The sequence below is a fragment of the Pristiophorus japonicus genome, chromosome 4, assembly GCF_044704955.1.
Source record: "Pristiophorus japonicus isolate sPriJap1 chromosome 4, sPriJap1.hap1, whole genome shotgun sequence".
NCBI lineage: Eukaryota > Metazoa > Chordata > Chondrichthyes > Pristiophoridae > Pristiophorus > Pristiophorus japonicus.
This window is the reverse complement of record NC_091980.1, coordinates 233,447,766-233,472,061: the sequence shown is the minus strand read 5'-3', so window position 1 is coordinate 233,472,061 and position 24,296 is coordinate 233,447,766. Positions and strand designations below refer to the sequence as shown.

At 41.2% G+C, this 24,296-nt stretch overlaps 1 protein-coding gene across 5 annotated transcripts in view; it reads left to right on the top strand.

The window, feature by feature from the left end:
* ap5m1 (adaptor related protein complex 5 subunit mu 1) overlaps positions 1-23,581 on the top strand; it is a 31,905-nt gene extending 8,324 nt beyond the window's left edge. For 3 of the 5 annotated variants that reach the window (XM_070877472.1, XM_070877474.1, XM_070877473.1), the window contains 7 exons: positions 5,201-5,861; positions 6,942-7,169; positions 9,686-9,825; positions 13,761-13,846; positions 15,997-16,124; positions 22,424-22,520; positions 23,245-23,581. In XM_070877472.1, coding sequence (XP_070733573.1) covers positions 5,201-5,861; positions 6,942-7,169; positions 9,686-9,825; positions 13,761-13,846; positions 15,997-16,124; positions 22,424-22,520; positions 23,245-23,327 — 1,423 coding nt within the window. In that variant the 3' untranslated portion in view covers positions 23,328-23,581. The remainder of the gene's footprint in view (positions 1-5,200; positions 5,862-6,941; positions 7,170-9,685; positions 9,826-13,760; positions 13,847-15,996; positions 16,125-22,423; positions 22,521-23,244) is intronic. The other 2 variants (XR_011592945.1, XM_070877475.1) reach the window with 2 other exon arrangements.
* The last annotated feature ends 715 nt before the right edge of the window (positions 23,582-24,296 follow it).

The window sequence follows — 24,296 nt, the reverse complement described above, 5'->3', positions numbered from 1 at the left end:
CCCAGAAGCCAAACGAAACTGCAAGAGAGTATGGGGAGCGGAAATGGCTCGAGTATAAGGACCACTCCGGTGCTAATGACCCCGAGAAAGATGACGAGGCATTCCTAGAAATGTTTAAGCATGGGCTGGGGGAGGCGCGTCAAAAAATAATCAAACTAGGATTCAAGATAGGGGATGACTATGATGAGATCTTAAAGTGGGCACAGAATGTGGAGGAGCTAAAGGCCGAGCAGAAGGAGAAAGTGTCTAAGGTGATGGCACTAGCAACAGAAGGAAAGGAAGGGGATGGGGACCTCCGCGCCGCCCTCTTGACGTGTTACACATGCCATCAGGACGGACATATTAGCAGAGAATGCCCACGAAAGGAGGCCGGAAAGGGGACGTTTAGGTGCCATAATTGCAATAAACCAGGACACATAGCAAGAAGATGCCGAGCACCGGGAGGGGGGGGGGGGAGGCAGGAAAGGGTCCCCAGCAAACTGGGAAACAAACTGGGACGCCCATTACCTGCGAGGAACTGGTGGAGATCCTCCAGCAAAAAATATTGCCCCCGCCGGAGCCACCCTCTAATGAAGAGCTCCTCAACCTGCTCAAACTGGCTAGTGGTGGCTGCTAGGGGTTACTGGCCCCCGAAGGAAGGTTGGAACGGCCAACGCTAGACTCCCGTATGTTTATTAGTACAGTGTTAGGGGGCCGGCAGTGCAACATGCTAGTAGACACGGGAGCATTGGTATCCATAACCAACCTAGATCTCCCCCTTACCCAGACCACGGTCAATATTCAGGGGATAAAGGGATAGGGGGGGGATTTAAAAAAGCAACATTGAGTGAAGTATTACCTATAGAGATACAGGGCATAATGATACCCACCCAATTCTGGTGCTGCCCTAACCCAGAAGGCACCATACTAGGGATAGACACTTTGAGGGAAGTCGGGGCACTTTTCGACCCCCAGCGTAATTGAATTATATGGGGAGGAAAACATCAGACCGAACAGAAGTTCGATTGCACCAGACATCCGCAGCAGCGAGTGGCAAGGATAGTCCCAATACAGCCCGAATGGGAAACGAAGGGCATGTGGGGCAGTGGCTGCCGACTATACCCGACACTGTGGGCACGGCACAAGCAAGATTGCGGGCTGGCCCGGATGAACCCAGTTAATATTCCCGGGCCAGAGCATAAGGCACATAAACAATATCCCTTAAAACTCGAGGCTGATGCAGCAGTCCACCAAATAGTCCAAGAGTTAGAAACGCAAGGGGTGGTGAAGCCTGTAACAGCCACCACTAATTCACCAGTATGGCCTGTGAAGAAACCCGACAGGACTTATAGGTTCAACGTTGATTATACCGCCCTGAACAAAGTCACCCCAAGGGAATACTCGATTGTGGCGAGCCCTTCTACTGTGTTCAACGGCCTGAACCCAGAACATAAAATCTTCACGGTATTTGACATAGCAAACGGGTTCTGGGCCATACCTTTAGAGGAGGAGTCACAGAAGAAGTTTGCCTTCACTATAAAGGGGAGACAATATACATGGACCAGGGTGCCCCAGGGGTTTCACAATAGCCCGGGAATATTTCACCGGGCATTGTCAGGGATCTTGGAGGCCCTGGATGTAGGGGGAGGAAGCACTGTACTACAGTACGTGGATGATATTCTTATCGCCTCAGGTACTGAGGCATAACACCTGGTGGCCCTAACTACAGTATTAGGGGCCTTACAGCACTCTGGGTTGAAGGCAAACCCTGGGAAAACCCAGGTCGGAAGAAGGGAGGTTACATATTTGGGATACGTAGTATCCCAAGGGAACAGGCAGATGCCCGCTGATAGGAAGGAGGCTATTAGAACTATGCCTAGACCAGGGACAGTGAGAGGGGCCCGACAGATACTGGGGCTATTTAATTATTGCCGGAACTTTATCCCAGAATATGCAGAGGTGGCCCAGCTGTTACAGGATCTAGTGAAAGAAGGTAAACCCTCCCAGGAGCCTGTAGACTGGGGCCGCCCCCAGGAGGCGGCGTTCATACAGCTTAAACACGCCCTTATGAGCGCACCCGCCTTGGGGTTGCCGGATCAGAATAGGCCCTTCCACCTGTATATGTACAATAGTGAGACCCACTACAATGCAGTGGTAACCCAGGAACACGCGGATAGACAAAGACCTGTCGCATACTACTCCACGAAACAAGGAGCAGTGGCCGCGGGCCTATCTCGGTGTGTCGCAGCCCTTGATTGTGCGGCATGGGCCGTGAGGGTTCGAGAGCCTATCATAATGACTGGGAAAATTATCCTGTATACACCACATACCCTTGTGGAGTTGCTCAACACTGGGAGGCTGAGGACGATATCAGACGCACGACGCGCCAATTGGGAAGCAATGCTTTTGCCCCCAAATGGCGCCTTGACTATCATAAAGGATAGCGGGAATAATCCCGTAGGCTGGATAGCCACCGAAGGCAAGGAGCACCAGTGTGACCCCACAGGAAGCGAGGGAGAAGGGAGCCAGATTAGGGAAACCCCACTCGAAAGGGCAGATATGGATCTTTATGTGGATGGATCCCGTCGATATGTAAACGGAACCCCCCCCCCCCGGACAGGGTGGGCAGTCGTGGACAACAATGGGCAAGACAGGGAAAGGGTGCCCTAGAGGGAAATCTATCGGCTCAGGTAGCGGAATTGGTAGCCCTTACTAAGGCATTGAAACTAGCAGCAGAAAAAAGGGTCAACATATACACTGATAGCCGGTACGCCTTCGGAGTGGTGCACGATTACATGACTGCTTGGAAGAGGCGGGGATACGTGACTTCGGGAGGGGGACCCATTAGGCATGAAGAGATAGTCAAGGGATTGGTAGAAGCTTCCCCCCTCCCTCAGGAACGTGCAGTAATAAAAATTAAAGCGTACTCAAAAATCACAAACAGGCACCAGCAGGGAAATGCCTGGGCAGACGAAGCTGCCAGACAGGCAGCTGAAGCAGACATGACCCCAATTGGCTCATGTATCACCCAAACAGAAGGAATAAACATACTCAAGGTACAGGGAGAATCCAGCCCACAAAAAATAAAAGGATGGGAACAGAACGGAGCAAGAAAGGGGGCAGATGGAGTGTGGAGGAGAGATGACAACGTGGTGGCCCCGGAATGTCTCCGACAGAATCTATTGGATCTCTACCATAGGTACACCCTCACCGGTAGGACCGGCATGATAAACTCCATGTCACGATGTTGGTGGTGGGAAGGAATGGGGAGAGACGTAGAAAACTATTGTAGGAGGTGTATAACCTGTGCAAAATACAACCCGGGAAAAAAGATAAAGGTCCGGCTGGGACACCAACCCTGCCCAAAGGGACCCTGGGAAGCCCTACAAATAGATTTTACTGTGCCACTGCCCAGCCAGAGGGGAAAAATGTACTGCCTGGGAGTAATAGATCAATTTACAAAATGGGTAGAAGGCTTTGCTACCAGGAATTGCACCGCCGATACAGTGGCTGAAATCCTGGCTATCCCATTTCCCCCTTACAGGGTACTGAGGTGAATGATCAGCCATGATCTTATTGAATGGTGGTGCAGGCTCGAAGGGCCGAATGGCCTACTCCTGCACCTATTTTCTATGTATCCCGGTCACCACTAAATAAGTAGCTGTAGGTTCAAGCATCACTCCTAAACACACAATACTCACTGGCACTTCAGTACAGTGCTGCGGAAGTGCTGCATTGGTAGAAGTGCTTTCTTTGGATGATGCCTTAAAGTGAGGCCATATCAGCATGCTCATGTGAATGTTGAAGAATCCACAACACTACTCGAAGAAGAACAGGATGTCCTGCCCAAAATTCTTCCTCAATCAACACCACCAAAAAAGATTAACTGGTAATTCATCTCATTGCTGTTTTGGGATCTTGCTGTATAGAAAATGGCTGCTACGTTGGATTAACAACATCACTACATTACAACATTGGGCCGTAATTTACGGCCCCTACGAGCACGTACGAGGTGCACCTGTAGGGGCCACGCAAGTTCTGGGTTTAGGCATGCGCGAAAACCCGGAACTTGTGATCCGACAAGAATTCTCTTGACAGATTGCACGCATCCCCAGGAACTCTCCGCCATGAAGGACATTTGTCCAACTTCTACCCAGCAAATTCTTTCGCCTGGTAAAAGAAGGTGTAAGGCCTGCTTTTACCAGCATAAGAGTTTTTAAAAAAAAAAAGAAAAATAAAATTTTAACACTCATTTATACATTAAAAATCCTGTGCAATAAGCTAAGTTTATTTTTTAGCCCCGTTAAAACATGTTTTAAAAAATTGTATTACATTTTTGTTTTAAATATTTAATTAAATGCCATTTTAATTAATTTTAAATATGTATTTTTGAAATTTATTTGCTATGTAGAGGTATTTTTTAATGTGATCCCCATTCATACTTATGGGAGTTCTGCACATACGAATCCCCATGAGCACAAATGGGGATTCCCTTCTTTGGTTGGACAAGTCCATGTGATCCCAGGGGCACTCGCGAAGCAAATGCGCCCCTGAAATACGTGGGCCTCTACCCAGGCCTACGCCTGCAAGCCCAGGAGCGCAAGTGCCTGAACCTCCAGGACCATCAGGTAAGTTCGTAGATTCTTTGCAGGTTGGAGAGCAAATTCAGCCCCATTATTTATTGTATGTGACCTGTTTGGTACAGTTGTAGGAGATGTGATAAGGTGGTATATAAATGCAAGTATTTTTATTACCTACAGTGCACTTTTTCATAAAGTAAATGCAAACATTGCTTCTATTTTGAATAAAAAAACATGGAAATTTAAAGTTTACTATGTTCACTCACTACCTTTTCAAATATTATACATTATTGCATCTGTGAAATCTGGACATTTTAGTATGTTTACCACAGCACACTGGTAATACTGCTAGGTTCAAGCCAGTAAAAGATCTGTGCAATGGTGTATTGATAGTAAACCCAATAAAGGTGGGGGTAGAAAAAAAATCCAATTGATTTTGAGAGTTTATTTGCTAAATAGGTTATATTGCACATATAAAATAGTGAAATGCTTCTTTTGCATTAATATTACATCTATTATTTTCATTTTGGGTAATTTCATCATGCATATAAAACACCTGCTTTAAACAAAGCATGCAAATATTATAAATAATAATTCTATGATATTTGTTATTAAAAGAAAAACATGCCTTTATTTTATAGACGATATCCAACAGTTGAAAAAAGAGCCAGAATTTTCAATGGAAAAAGTTATACAGAGGTGCCAGAAGACCAAATCTTCCTAAATGCGCTGTTAGTTGAGCTCGGCATGACTGATGTGGACAAGAACTTTGTGGAACACAGAGATAGCTGTTGCAGAATAAATAGGACATCTGTTTATGAAGTTGCTATTGGAGATGGTATTCTTTGGCCTGTCCTTGTAATGACACAAAATGCAATCCTCTATGCTTGTCTTCCTTTAGTTGAGCAATCTTTGACTCCCCACCCACCGTTAATAAATCTATGTGGAATTTCTCCCGCATTTGCACTACTAACCGGGTTAATGGCCTTTTTAAACTTGGCGCAAAGAAATGAATCCGAATTTTCTGCCAAAGTGGCTCAGCTCCCTGCTATGTTGATGCATGCTTGTCCGTTGGGGACTGCAACAGATACTGACTTTGGATTGATGCAGACCCTCTCCGGCAGCCTTGCTTCTCAGAGTTCATCTTCAGCGCAGGCGCAAAAGCAGCCAGCTTGGAAGCCTGGTATATACAAAGGGAAACCACAGGTTAATGTCTGTGTCACTGAACAGATTAGATCCATGCAGTATGACAAGAAAGATGTCATTGATGTATGGCAGGAGTATGGAACTGTAACATGTAAGGTGAGGTCAGTTTATGTGCAGTAAACTGTTTTCAGAAATCACATGTGCAACTAAAATGAGGGAAGCTGTGTTCTTTAAGAGCATTTTACATTTTTAATACTAAAACTGCATAGATATGGATGATTAAATGCTTTACGTTTATGTTCTTGATTTATTTAGAGAAATCACTTTTTGTTATAGCTGTAAACTTCAATATGTTTCTCTCTGCTGAATCCTAACTAAATAAATGAAAGGCTACATAATTGAGTTACGGCTTCATGCTTAGTTTCATGAATAAAATTTATTTTACTTACGAACATAAGAATTAGGAGCAGGAGTAGACCATATGGCCCATCGAGCCTGCTCCACCATTCAATAAGATCATGGCTGATCTTTGACCTCAACTCCACTTTTTTGCCCTATCCCCATATCTCTTGATTCCTCGAGTCCATTTTATTGGTACCTTTTTTATAATGAACCAAGACACTCAAAAAGGGGCTAATTCTGACCGAAGACATCATTCTCACTCAGCATATGCACCTATAACATGAGGGAATTCTCTTCAGTGGTAGCACTGTTGCTTGAGAGTGAGAATGTTATTGGTTCAAGCCCCACACCAGGATATGAGCCCATATCCTGAAGATGATACTGATAGTGCTGCACTGTCAAAGGTGCCATCTTTCAAAAGCGATGTTAAACCAAGGCTTAGGCTGCCTGTTCAAGGGGGTGTAAAAGATCCTACGATTCTATATGAAAATGAACAGAGAGATGATCCTGGTGTCCGAGCCAACATTTATCTTTCAACCAAAACCAATAGATGAACCAAACATTTATGTCATTGCTGTTTACAGGGCCATGCTGCGTGCAAATTAGCTGCCGTGTTTATAACAACAGTAGCTGCACTTAAAAAGTCATTCATTATCTGTAAGCACTATATAAATGCTCTTTTTATTTATATCTGTGTATTGCCTATACTATATTAGACATTGGAAGTATTTACTGCAAGTACTCTGCTATATTTACTTTTTTTTTAAAAAAAGCTTGATTCTGATTTCCTTCGCATGGATTTGTTTCTAACTTACTGCATTTGTTCCAATTTAGTGCGATCTGGAAGGAATAATGCCAACTGTTACAGTAAGCCTGAATCTACCCATCAATGGATCTCCTCTCCAGGATATCCTTGTGCATCCCTGTGTTAGTGCAGTTGACTCCACTATCCTTACTTTTAACAGTGTAGACGATATGGATGATTCACTGTTCAATGGACCATACAAATTTCCTTTCACACCACCATTAGATGTATTTAAACTCTGCTACTACACCTCTCAGGTCAGAATATAGTGTATTTATTAAATGTAAAACAAAAGGTCTGTAGTGCATTTTGATACAACTGGTGCAGCTTCTTTATAAAAAGACTTGTGTAAATAAAGGGGCATTTTCAGTGGAGGTATTTAATTTGCTTTGGATTGTCTGTTTCAAGATTTGATTCTTCATTTTTGTTGTAATCAAGTTGTGGTTTGAAATACAGTTTCATTCTAGACCTGTATATGATGGTTTCCTAAATGCATTCTGAGTGTTGGAGCTCTTGCAGTCCTACACAGAAGAAGTTGTAGCTGGAAAACAAAGCTGCCGTGAAATCAACCAGTAAATTGCAGCAACTAAAAACAGAAAATGCTGGAAATACCCAGCAGGTCAGGCAGCATTTGTGGAGAGAGAAACAGAGTTAACATTTCAGTTCGATGCCCTTTCATCAGAAAATTGCAGCTTTTTGCAGTTTTTTTAATAACTTGCAGACCATGCGATGTAGAAACATAGAAAATAGGTGCAGGAGTAGGCCATTCGGCCCTTCGAGCCTGCACCGCCATTCAATGAGTTCATGGCTGAACATGCAACTTCAGTACCCCATTCCTGCTTTCTCTCCATACCCCTTGATCCCCCTAGTAGTAATTCCTTTTTGAATATATTTAGTGAATTGGCCTCAACTTTCTGTGGTAGAGAATTCAACAGGTTCACAACTCTCTAGGTGAAGAAGTTTCTCCTCATCTCGGTCCTAAATGGCTTACCCCTTATCCTAAGACTGTGACCCCTGGTTCTGGACTTTCCCAACATTGGGAACATTCTTCCTGCATCTAACCTGTCTAAACCCGTCAGAATTTTAAAGGTTTCTATGAAATCCCCTCTCATTCTTCTGAACTCCAGTGAATACAAGCCCAGTTGATCCAGTCTTTCTTGATATGTCAGTCATGCCATTCCAGGAATCAGTCTGGTGAACCTTCGCTGCACTCCCTCAATAGCAAGAATGTCCTTCCTCAAGTTAGGAGACCAAAACTGTAGGTGTGGCCTCACCAAGGCCCTGTACAACTGTAGTAACACCTCCCTGCCCCTGTACTCAAATCCCCTCACTATGAAGACTAACATGCCATTTGCTTTCTTAACCGCCTGCTGTACCTGCATGCCAACCTTCAATGACTGATGAACCATGACACCCAGGTCTCGTTGCACCTTTCCTTTTCCTAATCTGTCACCATTCAGATAATAGTCTGTCTCTCAGTTTTTGCCACCAAAGTGGATAACCTCACATTTATCCACATTGTACTTCATCTGCCATGCATTTGCCCACTCACCTAACCTATCCAAGTCACTCTGCAGCCTCTTGCTCCAGTGGTATGCAATTAATATGTTGCATATTGTGGCATATGAAACTCCCAGAATGTTTGGTGATGTCAATGAAATATTCTTGATCTATGAAAAGTAATTTTCCGTATCAATATTTAGAAATGTAACCATTTATCCAACCATTATAACTCTACAACTTCCATAGCAATTGATCACAATCAGCATCTGTAAGTTGTGTGATTTGTCTAACCTTCACTGACCCCCACCTCTGCTGATGGTCGAAAAGTTCTGAAGTAAACCAAAAATTCTTTTAGTATGCAAATTTTTTAAACATTACAATTTGCTTGTGATAATTTTGAAGCTATTGAAATTATCACAATATTTTCCACAAGAAATTGATTCAGAATTACTGAAATATTTTTTAAAAATTCATTAATCACATTTTTAGTTCAGGTTTGCTGCAATTTCAGAATCTTTCAATATGACAAAAAGCATTGGCCCTGAAATTGCGGTGTCTTCAGTGTACGCCGACAGGCCCGTGAAACCCGGAATTTGTGATCTGTCAAGGTACACTTTGACATATCTACCAAACTAAAAGTAAAACCAGTATTGCTGGCACAGAGACGGGCTATTTGCCCAACAACTGCCCAGAAATTGCCCACAAAACTCTTACAGCTAGTAAAAAGAGGAGTAGGGCTGCTTTCATCAATGTAAGGGTTATTATAAATTTTAAATTAAACATTTAAAAATAAAAAATGATGCACAAACACTTTAAATTAGTTTATGCAAATATTTTTCAAAATAAATATTGTATTTCGTGTAATGAAGGGACTTATGAATAAAATTGAAATTTATATTTGTTAGAATTACATAAATTGTTTAATTATTTGCAGATTCCATTGTATGTCATCAGGAGATTCCGTTCGGAAATGACTGTAATGGAATCCTCCTTTTGTGATTGGACGACCTAGCCCATGAGATCCCAGGGCCACTTCCAAACCGTCTGCCTCTCTGGGATCCGTGGGCCTTTACTCGGCCTGAGACCCAAACTCTTTGCAGCATGGAGGTACGCCTCTGACTGCAATTTCTAGGCCATTACAATTTGATTTGAGCAGAAACCATAAATTGCCAGTCCTTGTCAATCTATATAGTCATCTGAATGAGCGTGGTTCATTTCAATTTAGAGCTTGAATAGTTAAGTAATATTGATGCTGACTCTTTGTTTGCAGGTACCAATTCCTCCGATTCTTGGTTTTTATCAAATGAAGGAAGAAGAGCAACAATTAAAGGTTGCAGTTAATCTGAAACTTCATGAAAGTGTCAAAAATGGATTTGAATATTGTGAAGCTCACATTCCCTTCTTCAACAGGTAAAGCAGGTGACAGCTTGAGAAATCATTTATGCTATGCCAATGAGTGTTTTGCATTGAAAATGTATTCACAATAACCAGCAAACTTGTGGAGTGGGGGCAAATTGTAAGCGGTCTGTTCAACTGCCCAGGAGAATGTGGGGCTGGATTTTCGGATTTGCTCATTTCGGGGCGGTAAATTTGTGCCCGGGTATAGTTTGCACCTCAGTCAGCAAAATTGGGCAGCTGGGCCTTGAGTGTGGAGCAGAGCGCTAAGGGAGATGTTGCACACCTCTTAGGGTGCTAGGTCAGCTGAGCATGCGAAAATCCCGAGCTAACCAGCCGGCCTGGGAGCTCTCCAAGAGGCCTGCGGAGAGAAAAACACTGGGGTGGGGGGGGGAATAACACCAAAAACATTCCCAATACATAGCCCATGCCACCACAACATAAATCGCAAAAAAAAAAAGAAAAAACAATCACACTTACCTGAGGTGGACATTACTTACCTCACACCAACTGGTATAGGTTGGAAGGCCCGTTTTCAAAGTCGGTCCCAGCACGGCGCTCTATGCAGCGCTACGGGTCGGGCGGGACTCAAAAATCGAGCCAGTGTCACAACTAGGGGCATTGCACACCGGTTCGCCTCTTCCGCGTGGTAATGCTCCGCGCCCTGCCGAAATCAGCCCCGAAAACCCCGGCGGGGTGCTGGAAGCTAGCCGGCCGCCCAGAAGAGCTCCCGGGGCGAAACAAAGGTAGACAGGTCCGGAAAATCCAGCCCCTTGGTGTCTGCTAGTTCAGTGGTTTGCTTTGTGACTCGCTCTTTCTTTTGCTTTCAGGCAAAGGATGGCAAATAGGTGAAGGTAATGGGTGGGTATGGGATAGGATGTGGACAGTGGAATTCTGAATGAGTTGGATTTTGTGTAAGGTGGGGATTGGGAGGCTATAGATAGGGATGATTTTGTAAAAGTGCAGCCTTTTCTCAAGTGGGACTAGTGCAGATATTTTTTTTAAAAAAGAACTACCACTGATAAATTTGCACTTGAATATCCTAAAGAAAACAGAATTTAATTTCAATTGAATAGATATTAGTTGTTCTGTAGTCACATTTGCAGATTACAATTGTGGTGTAAATCTCATTGTAACAGAATTTCATCTGTTGCGTGATACATGGTCATCTGAATCCATTTCCTTGGGAAATTGCTTCTGAACATTGTGAATTTTCCTTTCTGTATATAAAAGGACAGGCTATACATACTGTTCCTGTGGACTGTTTGTTCAAGGGATTTTCTTTGGTAGTTTAAATAGATGGTTAGAAGCACTGCAAACAAGCCTAACATTTAAAGATACCAGTTACATTAACAATATTGATTCACATCCAGGCTGTTAAATACTTTTAATAACTGTTTTTACATTTTAACCAAATGTTAATTCTATTAGAACAAAGTTATTTGGAGGGGTTTTTCAACCGTGACAATTTTTGAATTCTATTATTATCCTATCGTCTGTTGTGCAGAGTAGTATGTTTTCATTTTGCAAAGCATAATTTAAAAATATTTAAAAAAGAACTACCACTGATAAATTTGCACTTGAATATCCGAATATAATGGGCCGAAAATTCCGGCCTCTCCGGGTCCGTACGAATGCGCACGGACTCAGCGAGGCCTCACAAAAGCCGGTTTATCGCGCCCTGACTTTTCCAATCTGTCAAGATTTCTAAAGACAGGTCCACCGCATCCCCAGGAGAAGGACTTCCGGGCGGGTGAGATTGGGCTATTTGCCAAACTCATGCCCAGCGAATATCCTTCAAATTGTTGCGCCTGGTAAAAGCTGCCGCATAGTATACTTTTACCAGGATAAAAGTTTTTAAAACATATAAAAATTGAAACACTCATTTTTATATTTAAAAAAAACTCTTTCCATTAAGGTAAGTGTATTTTTAATGCTATTAAAACACACACAAAATTCCAAAACACTTTTTTTTTCTAAAACATTTAATTACATTTAATTTCAATTAATTTTAAATGTGAGGTATTTTTTTATTTATTTATTTATTATGCTGTGTTTTAGGGGGTTATTCTCATTGATAGTAATGGAAACTCGTACAGCGTTCCCATTTTTATCTATGAGAATACTGCATAGTGATAGGTGGTCCAGGCCCATGTGACTCCAGCATGTACATGATTGGTGGCCCAGGCCCACGTGACTCCAGCATGTACATCTTCCCATGCGCTACGCAGCGAATCTAGGCCTCCGACTGGGATCCTACATTCCTCCGGGGCCACCAGTTACTTTTGTAGATTTTTTTCGGGTCTGAGGCGTTTGTACGAAGGAAGCCTCTAACCACAATTTTCCTCCCATTATTTCACACTGTTATAACCACACTGAATTTAAGTAATAAAATTCCAAAGGGTTGCATAGCCCAATAATGCATTTTAGTATAGTCTAGATGTAAAGTGAGTTTACAAAAATACAACCACAACAACTTTTGAAAGTTTTTTTTTCTCATTAGATGCTGCAGAATTTTTAATAGTAATTACGTTTTCCTTCCAGGTCTTTTCAGTAGTTAGGTTTATAATCGTAATGTTTTTGGCCACATATAGTCCTTCTTACAGTTGTGTGTATTGATCCTGTGCTTTGAATTAAATTGTTCTTGTAGACAGCATGCAGAATGTTTAATATATTTCATCTAAACCCCATTGAGTTTAATTAAAGACAAAATTAAGTCAGTAAACATTTGCCCACATGAAAAATAGCGCAAAGTTTCTGCTTAAAAGCTTAGAATTCTGGTATGTGCTATAGAATAGTTACAAAAGTGAAAGCATTAGAAAATGCAGTTCTACTTGAACATGCATTGAAAGCCAAATAGGGGCTCAGTCTGCCAAAAATCTTCCTATGTTGACTGCTGTGACTTATGTCTGTACTGAACTAAATGCCCTTTTTAGACAGAAATGCAAAATTCTCTCCTTTTAAAAAAGGAAATCAAGATTTTGCAGTTTTCTAATTCAAACAGAAACTGCCTGCTGTATCATTCTGATCTTTTTGTAAATAATATATTGCAGATACAGGTAGAGCGTCCGATATCCGGAAACCTCGGAACCGAGGCCATTCCGGATTTCGGAACGCCTTTCCAACGTCCCGAAACCAGAAACGTCGGGCCAAGATTCGGGTAGTTCCGGATTTCGGAACGCCTTTCCAACGTCCCGAAACGCCTGGGCCGAGGTAACGGGTGGGGGGAGGTCGGCTCCGGGTCAGAGGTCGGTGGTTCCAAGTCAGGGGTCGGCGGTTCCAGGATCGGCACATCGACTGTGGATCAGGGGTCAGCAGCAGGGTAAAACCTGCGTTGAAGACCTGCAAAAAAGTAAGTTAAAGTTTTTATTATTTTTCAGCAATTTAGTAGGTAAGGGTTTTGAGAATGTTTTGTGAATTTTTTTTTTGAATTTCTTTTTTGGTATTTTTCCCCTTCCCTCGGCCCAACTCGCAGCGGTAATCGTTTTTTTTAAAGTCTGGATTTCGGAACATTTTCCGGATTCCAGACGACCCTCCCACGGATCGGCCCATTGTCCGGATTTTGGAACTCCGGAATTCGGATGCTCAACCTGTACTAGCAATAGATGTAACGTTATTTAAATTATGTGGTTTGTAGAAAGTGGTCTTAATAATGTGCCACCGCACCTAATCGTCTCAAGTGTGCAATCATCAGGAAGGTCAACAGGGATCAAGTAAACTCACAATAGTCTGTTATTGAGGATAAATATACTGGGCTTTATTTTGCTAGTTATTTTAATTTTGGTGTATTAGCCTAATTCTCTGATTTACTTAGTGTCATATTTGTTAATTTTAAACATTATTCCTGAAGGAAGACAAAAGAATACATAAATGTTTCAAATAAAGAAAAATATATGAATTTCAAGTGTTTTAAACTGTCCAGTTACCCTAATCAGTTTATTTCTTAATAGGGGTCCAATAGTACACACTGAATGCAAGGTGAGCCACGGGCAGCTGGAGGTATCACGAGAAAAAAGCTTGCTGGTTTGGATCATCGGTTAGTTCTGACTGTTCTATTTCACTTAAATTTGATTTAAGAAACAGAATTCCTTTTGTAAAGTAACATATTGTAGTCATTCCCGAAACTTAAATAAATCTGTTTTCACTGTTCATAAATTAAACCTTGCAGTTAATCTCACAGATCAGTGAACATATTGTTAAAATGTACAGCATTAACAATGCTATCTCTTTTTAAACAAAAGCAGTGTCCTCAATGACTCTCTATACTTTAATAGGCAGTATGACACACGGAAACTTAACTCAATCTGTTAAAGAGCTTTTATGTCTGTGCCAGAAATCCACACGCTGGATTTTCCCGCTATGATTGCAGCAATTTCAGCTTTACTAGTAAAAGGAAAGTCCTTTGTATAATCCTATAATTTATATACCATAAGTTTATGCCCGAAAGAGCTATATCTATATTGCGTTTAAATGGGTGTCGGTCACTCAACATGGCCCCCTGTTTTAGTGGTACAGAAGTGGAAGAAAAATTGTTGAAATGCAGAAGGGGCTTTACTGTTTATTTCCAGCATGTTTAGCATGTTGATAACTTCAAATTGGCCGGACTGTATAGTATGTGGAGCTATTTGGCTTTGCTCAGCAATGTCATCAGTGTCACTTATTAAATTGCACATTTATTGTTCACAAGGTGGCACGGAGAGAGAGATTATTTGTGAGAATGGAATGAGATAAATTGTCCAAACAAAAATGTAGTTGTGTACTCAGGATAGCTGAGCATTTCATGTGATCTTAGCAATATTTTATTTTTCTGGCAGTGGGAGGAAAATTGTATGTTTAGAGCTTCCCTTTAAATGACTCGAGCACCATATTTATTCACATTGGTTTAATTCCATGTGTGTTTGCTTGCTTCAACAATTGGAATAATGATATTGTACTTATAGGTGATAGCTGTTCAAATTTGAAGTAATTGTATATTCATGCTGAATAATGTTTAAAGTCAATTTATTTTGCTTTGTACTGAAGAGCTCGACAGAAATGTTTATCCGACTTCAGAGATTTATACTTTTACTGATTTCTTGCATATTTCAAATGTTTGATGAATAAAGAATACTATGGAGCTGAATTTGCTGCTCCTGCGGGTGCATACGAGGTGCACCCACGCCCGTAGGGGTCACGTAAGCTCCAGGTTTAGGCATGCAATGCGCATGTGTTGAAACTCGGAACTTGCGATCTGTCAAGAATCCTCTTGACAAATCGTACAAATCCGAAAGAAATGAACCCCAGCGGGAGGAGAGTTGGACTATTTACCCAACTTCTGCCCAGCGAATGCCCTTTAAATTCTTACGTCTGGTAAAAGCAGGCATAAGGCCTGATTTTATTAGCGTAAGTTTATTATTCTATTTTTTTTTAAACTCATCACTCATATTTATATATTAAAAACCTTGTCCAATAAGGAGTTTATTTTTAGCCCTGTTGAAACATATTAAAAACATATTTAATTAAATGAAATTTTAAATATGTATTTAAAAAAATATATATTTCATGTGCTTGTGTAGTTTTTAAGTGATCCCCATTCATACTTATGGAAGTTCCGTACAAACAGAAACCCTATAAGTATGAATAGGGATGCCCTTCTTTTAATGGTTGGACCAGCCCACGTGACCCCAGGGGTGCTTGCGAACCACATGCGCCCCTGGGATATGTGGGCCTCTACCAGCGGGTACCCGGAGAGGCCCAGGAGCGCAAATCTGCGAACCTCCCAGACCACCAGGTAAATTTGTAGATTTTTTGCACATTGAAGGCATCTGACCGCAAATTTTCTCTCAATGATAATATAGAGGGTAACCTACATGTTTATCATCCAGTATGTTTTCTAACCACTCAATTTCATATTTTACATTGCTGATTCTTTTCCCACTGAGCCAATCTCCTACTTATGGAACAACAAACCTTTTGTGAAATTGAAGCTTCTGTACTATTTATTAACCTGTAAAGTTATTGCAGAGCCTTAAAATGTATTTTTATTACTTTATATGGAAATTTTGAAGCCAAGGAAATTATGGAAATTAATTTTGAGAGATCAGCTATATTGGTGAATCATTTGGAATACACTGAATATTAGAATATTTTAATGCATTTAGTATTATGATTGTATTGCAAATACGGTTTGCTTTATTCCATTTTTAGGTCAGAAATTCCCTAAATCTTTGGAAATATCTTTAACTGGCACAGTAATGTTCCCTGGGTTTGGTGTAGCAAACCATTCAGTGCAGCCAACTGATCCGTTCTGCACTGGGCTTACTGCATACGTTAAGGTATTTAGCTTGGTCCTTTAATTTTAAAGTTGATTATCTAAACCTGTCATTTGAAGAACTAGAAATGTAATGTTCGTACATTTAAACTAGTGCAAATGTCAAGTGCAAACAATCCTGCAATTGAGAAATATTTGCAGGGTGCCCTTTTTAGTTAAACAATGGGCTGGATTTTCCTTTTAAATAGTCCCCGCCTGATCCTTAGCGGTGTTTTTCAACCGCCGGAATGCCGCTGGTGCGCGCTCCCGCGGTTTCCGGGTGATCCATGTCGGCAGCGGTGAAGCGGTGCGGGAGCAAAGTGCAGCAGGCGGTGTGCGGCAGAGGAGGCCTATTGACTCTGGAATCTTCGGCTCACAAGCTCTTTGTGCATGCGTGCGGCTGTCAAGCTTCCCCACCCCCCCCCCCCCCCGAGAGGCCAGAGACTGCCAGCCTGAGATCGCTGTGTGTGGTGGGGGTGGGGAAGGATCACTGGTGGGTCGGCGGGGGAGAGAGACTGGCGGCTGAGTGAGACTAATGTGATTGAGACTAACGAGTGAGAGAGACTGAAGGAGTAAATAAGGCTTTATTAGACCATTTATATTATTGCATAACACTGGAAAATACTACAATCCATTTAAAAATATATCAAACTGTGGAGAACTATAAAGATCTGTGTAATATCAAACAAACCTGTCATATCTGTGTCCATACCCATTTAAGATCCAGTAAGACCTGCTTTTTCAGGACGGTATTGAGGTCCGGTGGTAAACGGATCTTAATGATGAAACTTCCATTTTGGGCGGTAATATATGGGCGGATAGTATTGGATAACCGCCCGGCGGTAATGACTGGAATTTACCGCCAGGCGGTATCTAGGCGATTTGAGAAGAAACTCTAGCCCATAATGTTTTACTGCCAGTTGTATAATTACCGCAGCACTTTGAACTCATTACAACATTTAAAGTACTTCTTGTATCATTTGATCTTGTTTGAATCATTTAAACAACTAGTTCCTTTCTAAGATTTTTGAAAGGTAGGAGCATTCATGACTAAATATTTTAAGTAACATTATAAGGACTTTAATTGCTATTGTAGATTAACTCACTTACATATCCTTTGTTATATCTTAGAAGAAACTAGGTTATCTTGCCCAAGATTGAGCAAAGATAGAAGAAAAAAAATTGCACAATATAACATTTCAAAACCAGAGATAGTTGAATGATTGCGTCCAAGTATCCAATAGCTGAGTATAGAAAGATCCACAGTCGGGAACATTTTCCGTAACAATAGATACATTGACTCGTTACTTATTAATGGTCTGTTTAGTGAATTCAGGTGGCAACTCCAGCAAATTTTAAGTCACAATGCGCATAAATGCTTACAGTGCTAACAATGCATTTTGTAATCCAAAATCACTTGTGTTGATCTTTGGTAATTAAGACTGTATGTGTCCCCTCAATCTTTGCTGATGACACACTGACAATTTCAGGCCAGTTTCCTCAATTCAAAATTATCTAAATAATCAGTTTAAACTGTGAATAATTTAGAAACCAAATACTGCCAGTAGGTAGATTATCAAAATACAATTTTTAAATGATAATCAAACATACAAACACTAAACATTGCTTTAATTTCCATTGCTTTAATTAACATTGCAAAAGCTTCTATAGATATGTAAAGAGAAAAAGGTTAGTAAAGACAAACATAGGTCCCCTGCAGTCAGAATCGGGGGAAGTCATAACGGGGAACAAAGAAATGGCAGACCAATTGAACAAGTACTTTGGTTCGGTATTCACTAAGGAGGACACAAACAACCTTCCAGATATAAAAGGGGTCAGAGGGTCTAGTAAGAAGGAGGAACTGAGGGAAATCCGTATTAGTTGGGAAATTGTGTTGGGGAAATTGATGGGATTGAAGGCCGATAAATCCCCAGGGCCTGATGGACTGCATCCCAGAGTACTTAAGGAGGTGGCCTTGGAAATAGCGGATGCATTGACAGTCATTTTCCAACATTCCATAGACTCTGGATCAGTTCCTATGGAGTGGAGGGTAGCCAATGTAACCCCACTTTTTAAAAAAGGAGGGAGAGAGAAAACAGGGAATTATAGCCTGACATCGGTAGTGGGTAAAATGATGGAATCAATTATCAAGGATGTCATAGCATCGCATTTGGAAAGAGTGACATGATAGGTCCAAGTCAGCATGGATTTGTGAAAGGGAAATCATGCTTGACAAATCTTCTGGAATTTTTTGAGGATGTTTCCAGTAGAGTGGACAAGGGAGAACCAGTTGATGTGGTGTATTTGGATTTTCAGAAGGCTTTCGACAAGGTCCCACACAAGAGATTAATGTGCAAAGTTAAAGCACATGGGATTGGGGGTAGTGTGGATTGAGAAATGGTTGGCAAACAGGAAGCAAAGAGTAGGCGTAAATGGGTACTTTTCAGAATGGCAGGCAGTGACTAGTGGGGTACCACAAGGTTCTGTGCTGGGGCCCCAGCTGTTTACATTGTACATTAATGATTTAGACGAGGGGATTAAATGTAGTATTTCCAAATTTGCGGATGACACTAAGTTGGGTGGCAGTGTGAGCTGCGAGGAGGATGCTATGAGACTGCAGAGTGACTTGGCTCGGTTAGGTGAGTGGGCAAATGCATGGCAGATGAAGTATAATTAGGATAAATGTGAGGTTATCCACTTTGGTGGTAAAAACAGAGAGACAGACTATTATCTGAATGGTGACAGATTAGGAAAAGGGGAGGTGCAACGAGACCTGGGTGTCATGGTACATCAGTCATTGAAGGTTGGCATGCAGGTACAGCAGGCGGTTAAGAAAGCAAATTGCATGTTGGCCTTCATAGCAAGGGGATTTGAGTACAGGGGCAGGGATGTGTTACTACAGTTGTATAGGGCCTTGGTAAGGCCATACCTGGAGTATTGTGTACAGTTTTGGTCTCCTAACTTGAGGAAGGACATTCTTGCTATTGAGGGAGTGCAGCGAAGGTTCACCAGACTGATTCCCGGGATGGCGGGACTGACATATCAAGAAAGACTGGATCAACTGGGCTTGTATTGACTGGAGTTCAGAAGAATGAGAGGGGATCTCATAGAAACCTTTAAAGTTCTGACGGGTTTAGACAGGTTAGATGCAGGAAGAATGTTCCCAATGTTGGGAAAGTCCAGAACCAGGGGTCACAGTCTAAGGATAAGGGGTAAGCCACTTAAGACCGAGATGAGGAGAAACTTCTTCACCCAGAGAGTGGTGAACCTGTGGAATTCTCTACCACAGAAAGTTGTTGAGACCAATTCACTAAATATATTCAAAAAGGAGTTAGATGTAGTCCTTACTACTAGGGGGATCAAGGGGTGTGGCGAGAAAGCAGGAATGGGGTACTGAAGTTGCATGATCAGCCATGAACTCATTGAATGGCGGTGCAGGCTCGAAGGGCCGAATGGCCTACTCCTGCATCTATTTTCTATGTTTCTATAAATTTTACCTGTAAGTTCTGACTAGGTATAACTATTTTTAGAAACAAGTAAAATGTAATTATTCATACTATTAACTTACCTAAATCAGTCTAAAAAAGTATCAGATATTTAACAGGTGACCTTTTCAATCGGGAGATTTCTGTAACTGAAATGGCATATTGGATACTTGGACACAATCATTCAACTATTTTTGGTTTTCAAATGTTATATTGTGCAATTTTTTTCTTCCCTGCCTTTGCTCAATCTTTGTCAAGATAACCTAGTTTCTTATAAGATATAATAACAAAGGATATGTAAGTGAGTTAATCTACAATAGCAATTAAAGTCCTTATAATGGGCTTGGCCCACTCGTTTTTTTTCGGCACGCTCACGTGAGATGCGCCGAATTCCTGCGATCCAAATGACGGCAAAAAAATGTTCCCGGATTCTGGCCCCTCTACGGACACTCCGGGGCTTGGCGCGGCATGGCGAGTCCATTGGGAGCTCGGGTCCTGCGCCTAAAAGAGTTCCAGCAGCTGTCCGCATGCGCAGTAGCTCCTCCCATGATTATAATGGTGCATGCCTGGAGCGTGGGACCCAACGCGTCTCGCCCCATCCCAGGCCGAGTGACCTGCCGCACAGGGCTGCCTTCCTGCGCTGAGGGCTATAAGAAACAGGTTGGTGCGGGGAGACTTTTGATTGGCGGGGTGGGGGGGGGGAAGGAGGAGAGAAAAGAAGAGTTTTGATGGGGAGGTGGGGGTGTGATAACTGTGTAGCCAGTAATTTTAATAAGCTTATTCAAATCTTTCCTTAACCCTGTTGATGAAAATACTTTCCTACGAGCAGGAGGTGCTTCTATTTTTTTATTTTGGATATTTTGAAAAAATTATGTAAATATGTTTTGTCTCTTTACTACTTTTATTTTTGTAGTTTAAGCTTCCATGAATGCTTCTGTTGTATAGTAAATTAACTTTGTGAAGTTTGTCAGTCCTGTATCGCTGTTTGATCCTATTCACATTATTTAGTCAAGTCATTAAGTACCTACCTGCGCTGATTTCTTAACTCTCCGCAAGGGTTTTCTGTGCGGCCACAAGTAGCCACATACGCTGGCCTAAGTTAGTTTGGAGCAACTATTAGCTGTCCAAACTGGCTTAAGTGGCCAAAACGGGCATAGGTAGCTGGTAACATCCCCTTTTGGGGGAAAAAAAAACTAAACTAAAAAAAATCTTAACTAACTCACTTACACTGGGGCAAATTGAATGTGCAAAATGGGGATTTTTAAGATACTCCAGAAAAATCAAGTTGCTCCAAAAAAAACAGCAGCTCCTGGGCAATTTTGGGCCCAATGTTACTTAAAATATTTAGTCATGATTGCTCCTACCTTTTCAAAGGAACTAGCTGTTTAAATGATTCAAACAAGATCAAATGAAATAACAAGTACTTTAAATGTCATAATTAGTTCAAAGCAAACCTCTAATTAAGCAAAGTACAACTATATAGACTTTGATAGAACAAGGACTTTGAACAGAATAATGGGTTAAAATAGATTGTTTATTCAAGAAAATACAGATTTTTAATGGCCCAGAAATCCCTGTTTCTTCTTCCCACGGGCATTCGACTAAAAATAGGAGAGAAGATGCACACCTACCTTTTGGTCGAATACCCACCAGAGATCCCAGACTCGAGGCCTCCTCTTGCACAACGGAGCGCGTTCACGTTGGGATGTCCGCAGGAGTCACGTGGGCCTGGACACCCAATCACGGTAAAGTATTTTCTCATTCATAGTAATCGGAATTTCGTAAATCCGAAACTCCTATTACTATGAATGAGAAACACCCCCAAACACTACATAAAACATTTAAAAAAAAACATAAATAGCATAAATACACTAGAAATTAAAGTTGATAGAAATGTTTTTAAAAGAAAAAAAATTTGCCGATTTAAAAAAAAAAGTTTTAATTATGGGTTTTAACATAAATATGTTTTAAATTTTATTTTAATGTTTTTGTTATGTTTTTAAACTCTTACGCCTATAAAAGTAGGCTATGCGCCTGCTTTAATCAGGCGCAAGAGTTTTGAGGACATTTGCTGGGCAAGATATGCGTAAATCCCGCAATCTTGCCCTTGAAAATGTCCTCGCTTCCAATATGCGCATTGCGTGCTGAAAACCGGCTTTACTGATGACTTCCCAGGTCCGTAAAAATTTCGTACCGACCCCGGGAGGCTGGGATTTCCAAGCCATTAAGTCTTCTTCATATATTTTTTCATATGGATTTTGTAGATAGATTATAAACTTGTTCAGTGCAGAACACAAGATCCAGCTTTAGGAAAAAGAACTGGTTAAAAGAGCCATTCCACTCGAGTTCCTGCAAATATGAGGGGGTGGGGGCTTAACGGTAAAGTTGGCTTGGTAATGGGAAACAAGGTATAATCTTATGAGAATAATCTGATTGTTTAAGAAAAACTTCTTCAAATAAGGTAACAAAACGTAATTCATGTCTTTCAGCAAAAGGTGTTAACTTAAATGCTTCATATCTAGCAACTATAAATAGGACAAGACACAGTTATAGCCATGTAACTTGGGCCAGAGTTAATTCTCTCATCCTAAAGTTCAGTTGGGTACACTTGATCTGTTGAACAGCTGATCTGTTGATATCCCAGCTATGAAGGTATTTAGACTTCAGCTCATCTCACCCTCTAGAGGAAATTCACTGTGGCAATTGAGAGTACACAGAAAGCAAGCTAAATAATGGACATTTTTCAAAGTAGACAATGTTAGGATTAATAAAACCTGAGTAACCTCGTGTTGCCCTGAAGCTATTAATATATTTTCTTGCTTCTATTTTATCAACCCAGCTTTACTTTCGAATCCCAGATTATACATTGACTGGTTGCTATGTGGACCAACATTCTGTACAGGTGTACTCTTCAGCAAAACCCAGAATCATCACATGTAAGCTTCAATAATTTTCTTGTATTGTCTGAACCATAAATATTTTGAATTGTCTGTTAACCAGAATAAATTTCACCTGCAGGGGTCAGTCTTGCCTGTTTTTACACAGCTGAAAGCAATGTACACTAGTAAAGTGAGAAAAAGATTGACATGCCAATTCGCCTTGTCATGTTGTATTTATGGCATATGACATGTAATTGCCCAATAAGCTAAGCCTTATTCAACTCAAAAATGCTACACGGTTTTATTATGATCTAATTATTGTGGCAGTTAGAAATATTGATCCTTACTCTCCCCGCTCACCCCAATGTTTAAACTTTTTAGCTTCTTTAGTATCCCTGTATCACATACCATTTCTTGTCCAAAAGGACAGTTAAGCAACTGGCTTCCAGTCATCTGTCAATGCTGCTTTTGAGCTAGTCACTGAGGGAGCACTTTCCTATCCAGTTGGAATTTAGACTGACACATGTATCCTACCTGTTCATTGCAAATTCATAAATTATAAACTTTTAATGTTTTAATAGTATTTCAGAATTGACATTTTTATAGAGTAGCAATTGTTAAATGTCTGCAGTTGCTTTAGTCAGTGTTTGACCTTTGTGTGTGTGTGTGTGTGTGTGTGTGTGTATGTGTGTGTGTGTGTGAGAGAGAGTACTGAATTCTACACTCCACTGAAACATGGCCAGCGTTTCTTTGTTAATTGAGTAACTTTTTGTTTTTATAGCCAAGGAACTGCTTTCGTCTGAGTACTACATCTGGAACTCCAAAGGTGAAGCACCTGTGGCCAGCAGGCCATTAATATCCTAATACAATTTGGAGTAAATACATGGACTAAAAATTTCAAAACAAAAGTCACCAGTTTGATTATGCATTTCTTTAAATAATTAGTCAGTACATTTTTAGTTGTGTTCCAGAAGCTACTCTATTTTAAAGTGCATAAAGTGAGAATTTACCATAAGTGTAACAGTAAAGTTTGATCAAGTGATGTACTAATAAATATTGTAAATATTATGATAAAATATGAAAAACTTGTTCTGAGAAATAAAGTAGTTTATTACAAACACGATGAGTTGTAAATTTTTGAAGTTCTCTCCAGCACTCCTCTCAAATATATTGACTCCTTGCTGAGATACAGTTCTACGGGTGCCCTACAGCACCGTGCTCGATTGATCATTATTAATGTCTGAACCTTGACAATGAGTATCAAGAGGTTATTCATCCCGGTTCCGCAACGTCACTTATGCATCTTGCCAACAAGTTTGTTGTAAGATGGTCAGGATCAGAAACTTTGATGAATTTTATTTTCTTCTCTTCCTCCCCACTTCCTGCCAATTGTAGGGTCACTATTGTCATCTCAGTAGAGATTAGCTAACTCAGACCATGGAACGCACCTGGGACTTTCCTGGTCTGTACAGAACTGCTAATCGGAACGGTGCAACTAATCACTGGATAACCTGGGACTTTCCTGGTCTGTACAGAACTGCTAATCACTGGATAAACTGGCACTTTCCTGGTCTGTACGGTGCTGCTAATCACTGGATAAACTGGCACTTTCCTTGTCTGTATGGTGCTGCTAATCACTGGATAAACTGGCACTTTCCTGCTCTGTACGGTGCTGCTAATCACTGGATAAACTGGGACTTTCCTGGTCTGTACAGTGCTGCTAATCACTGGATAACCTGGGACTTTCCTGGTTGCACAGTGCTACTAATCACGGCTAAACTGGCGCTTTCCTGGTCTGTACAGTGCTGCTAATCACTGGATAACCTGGGACTT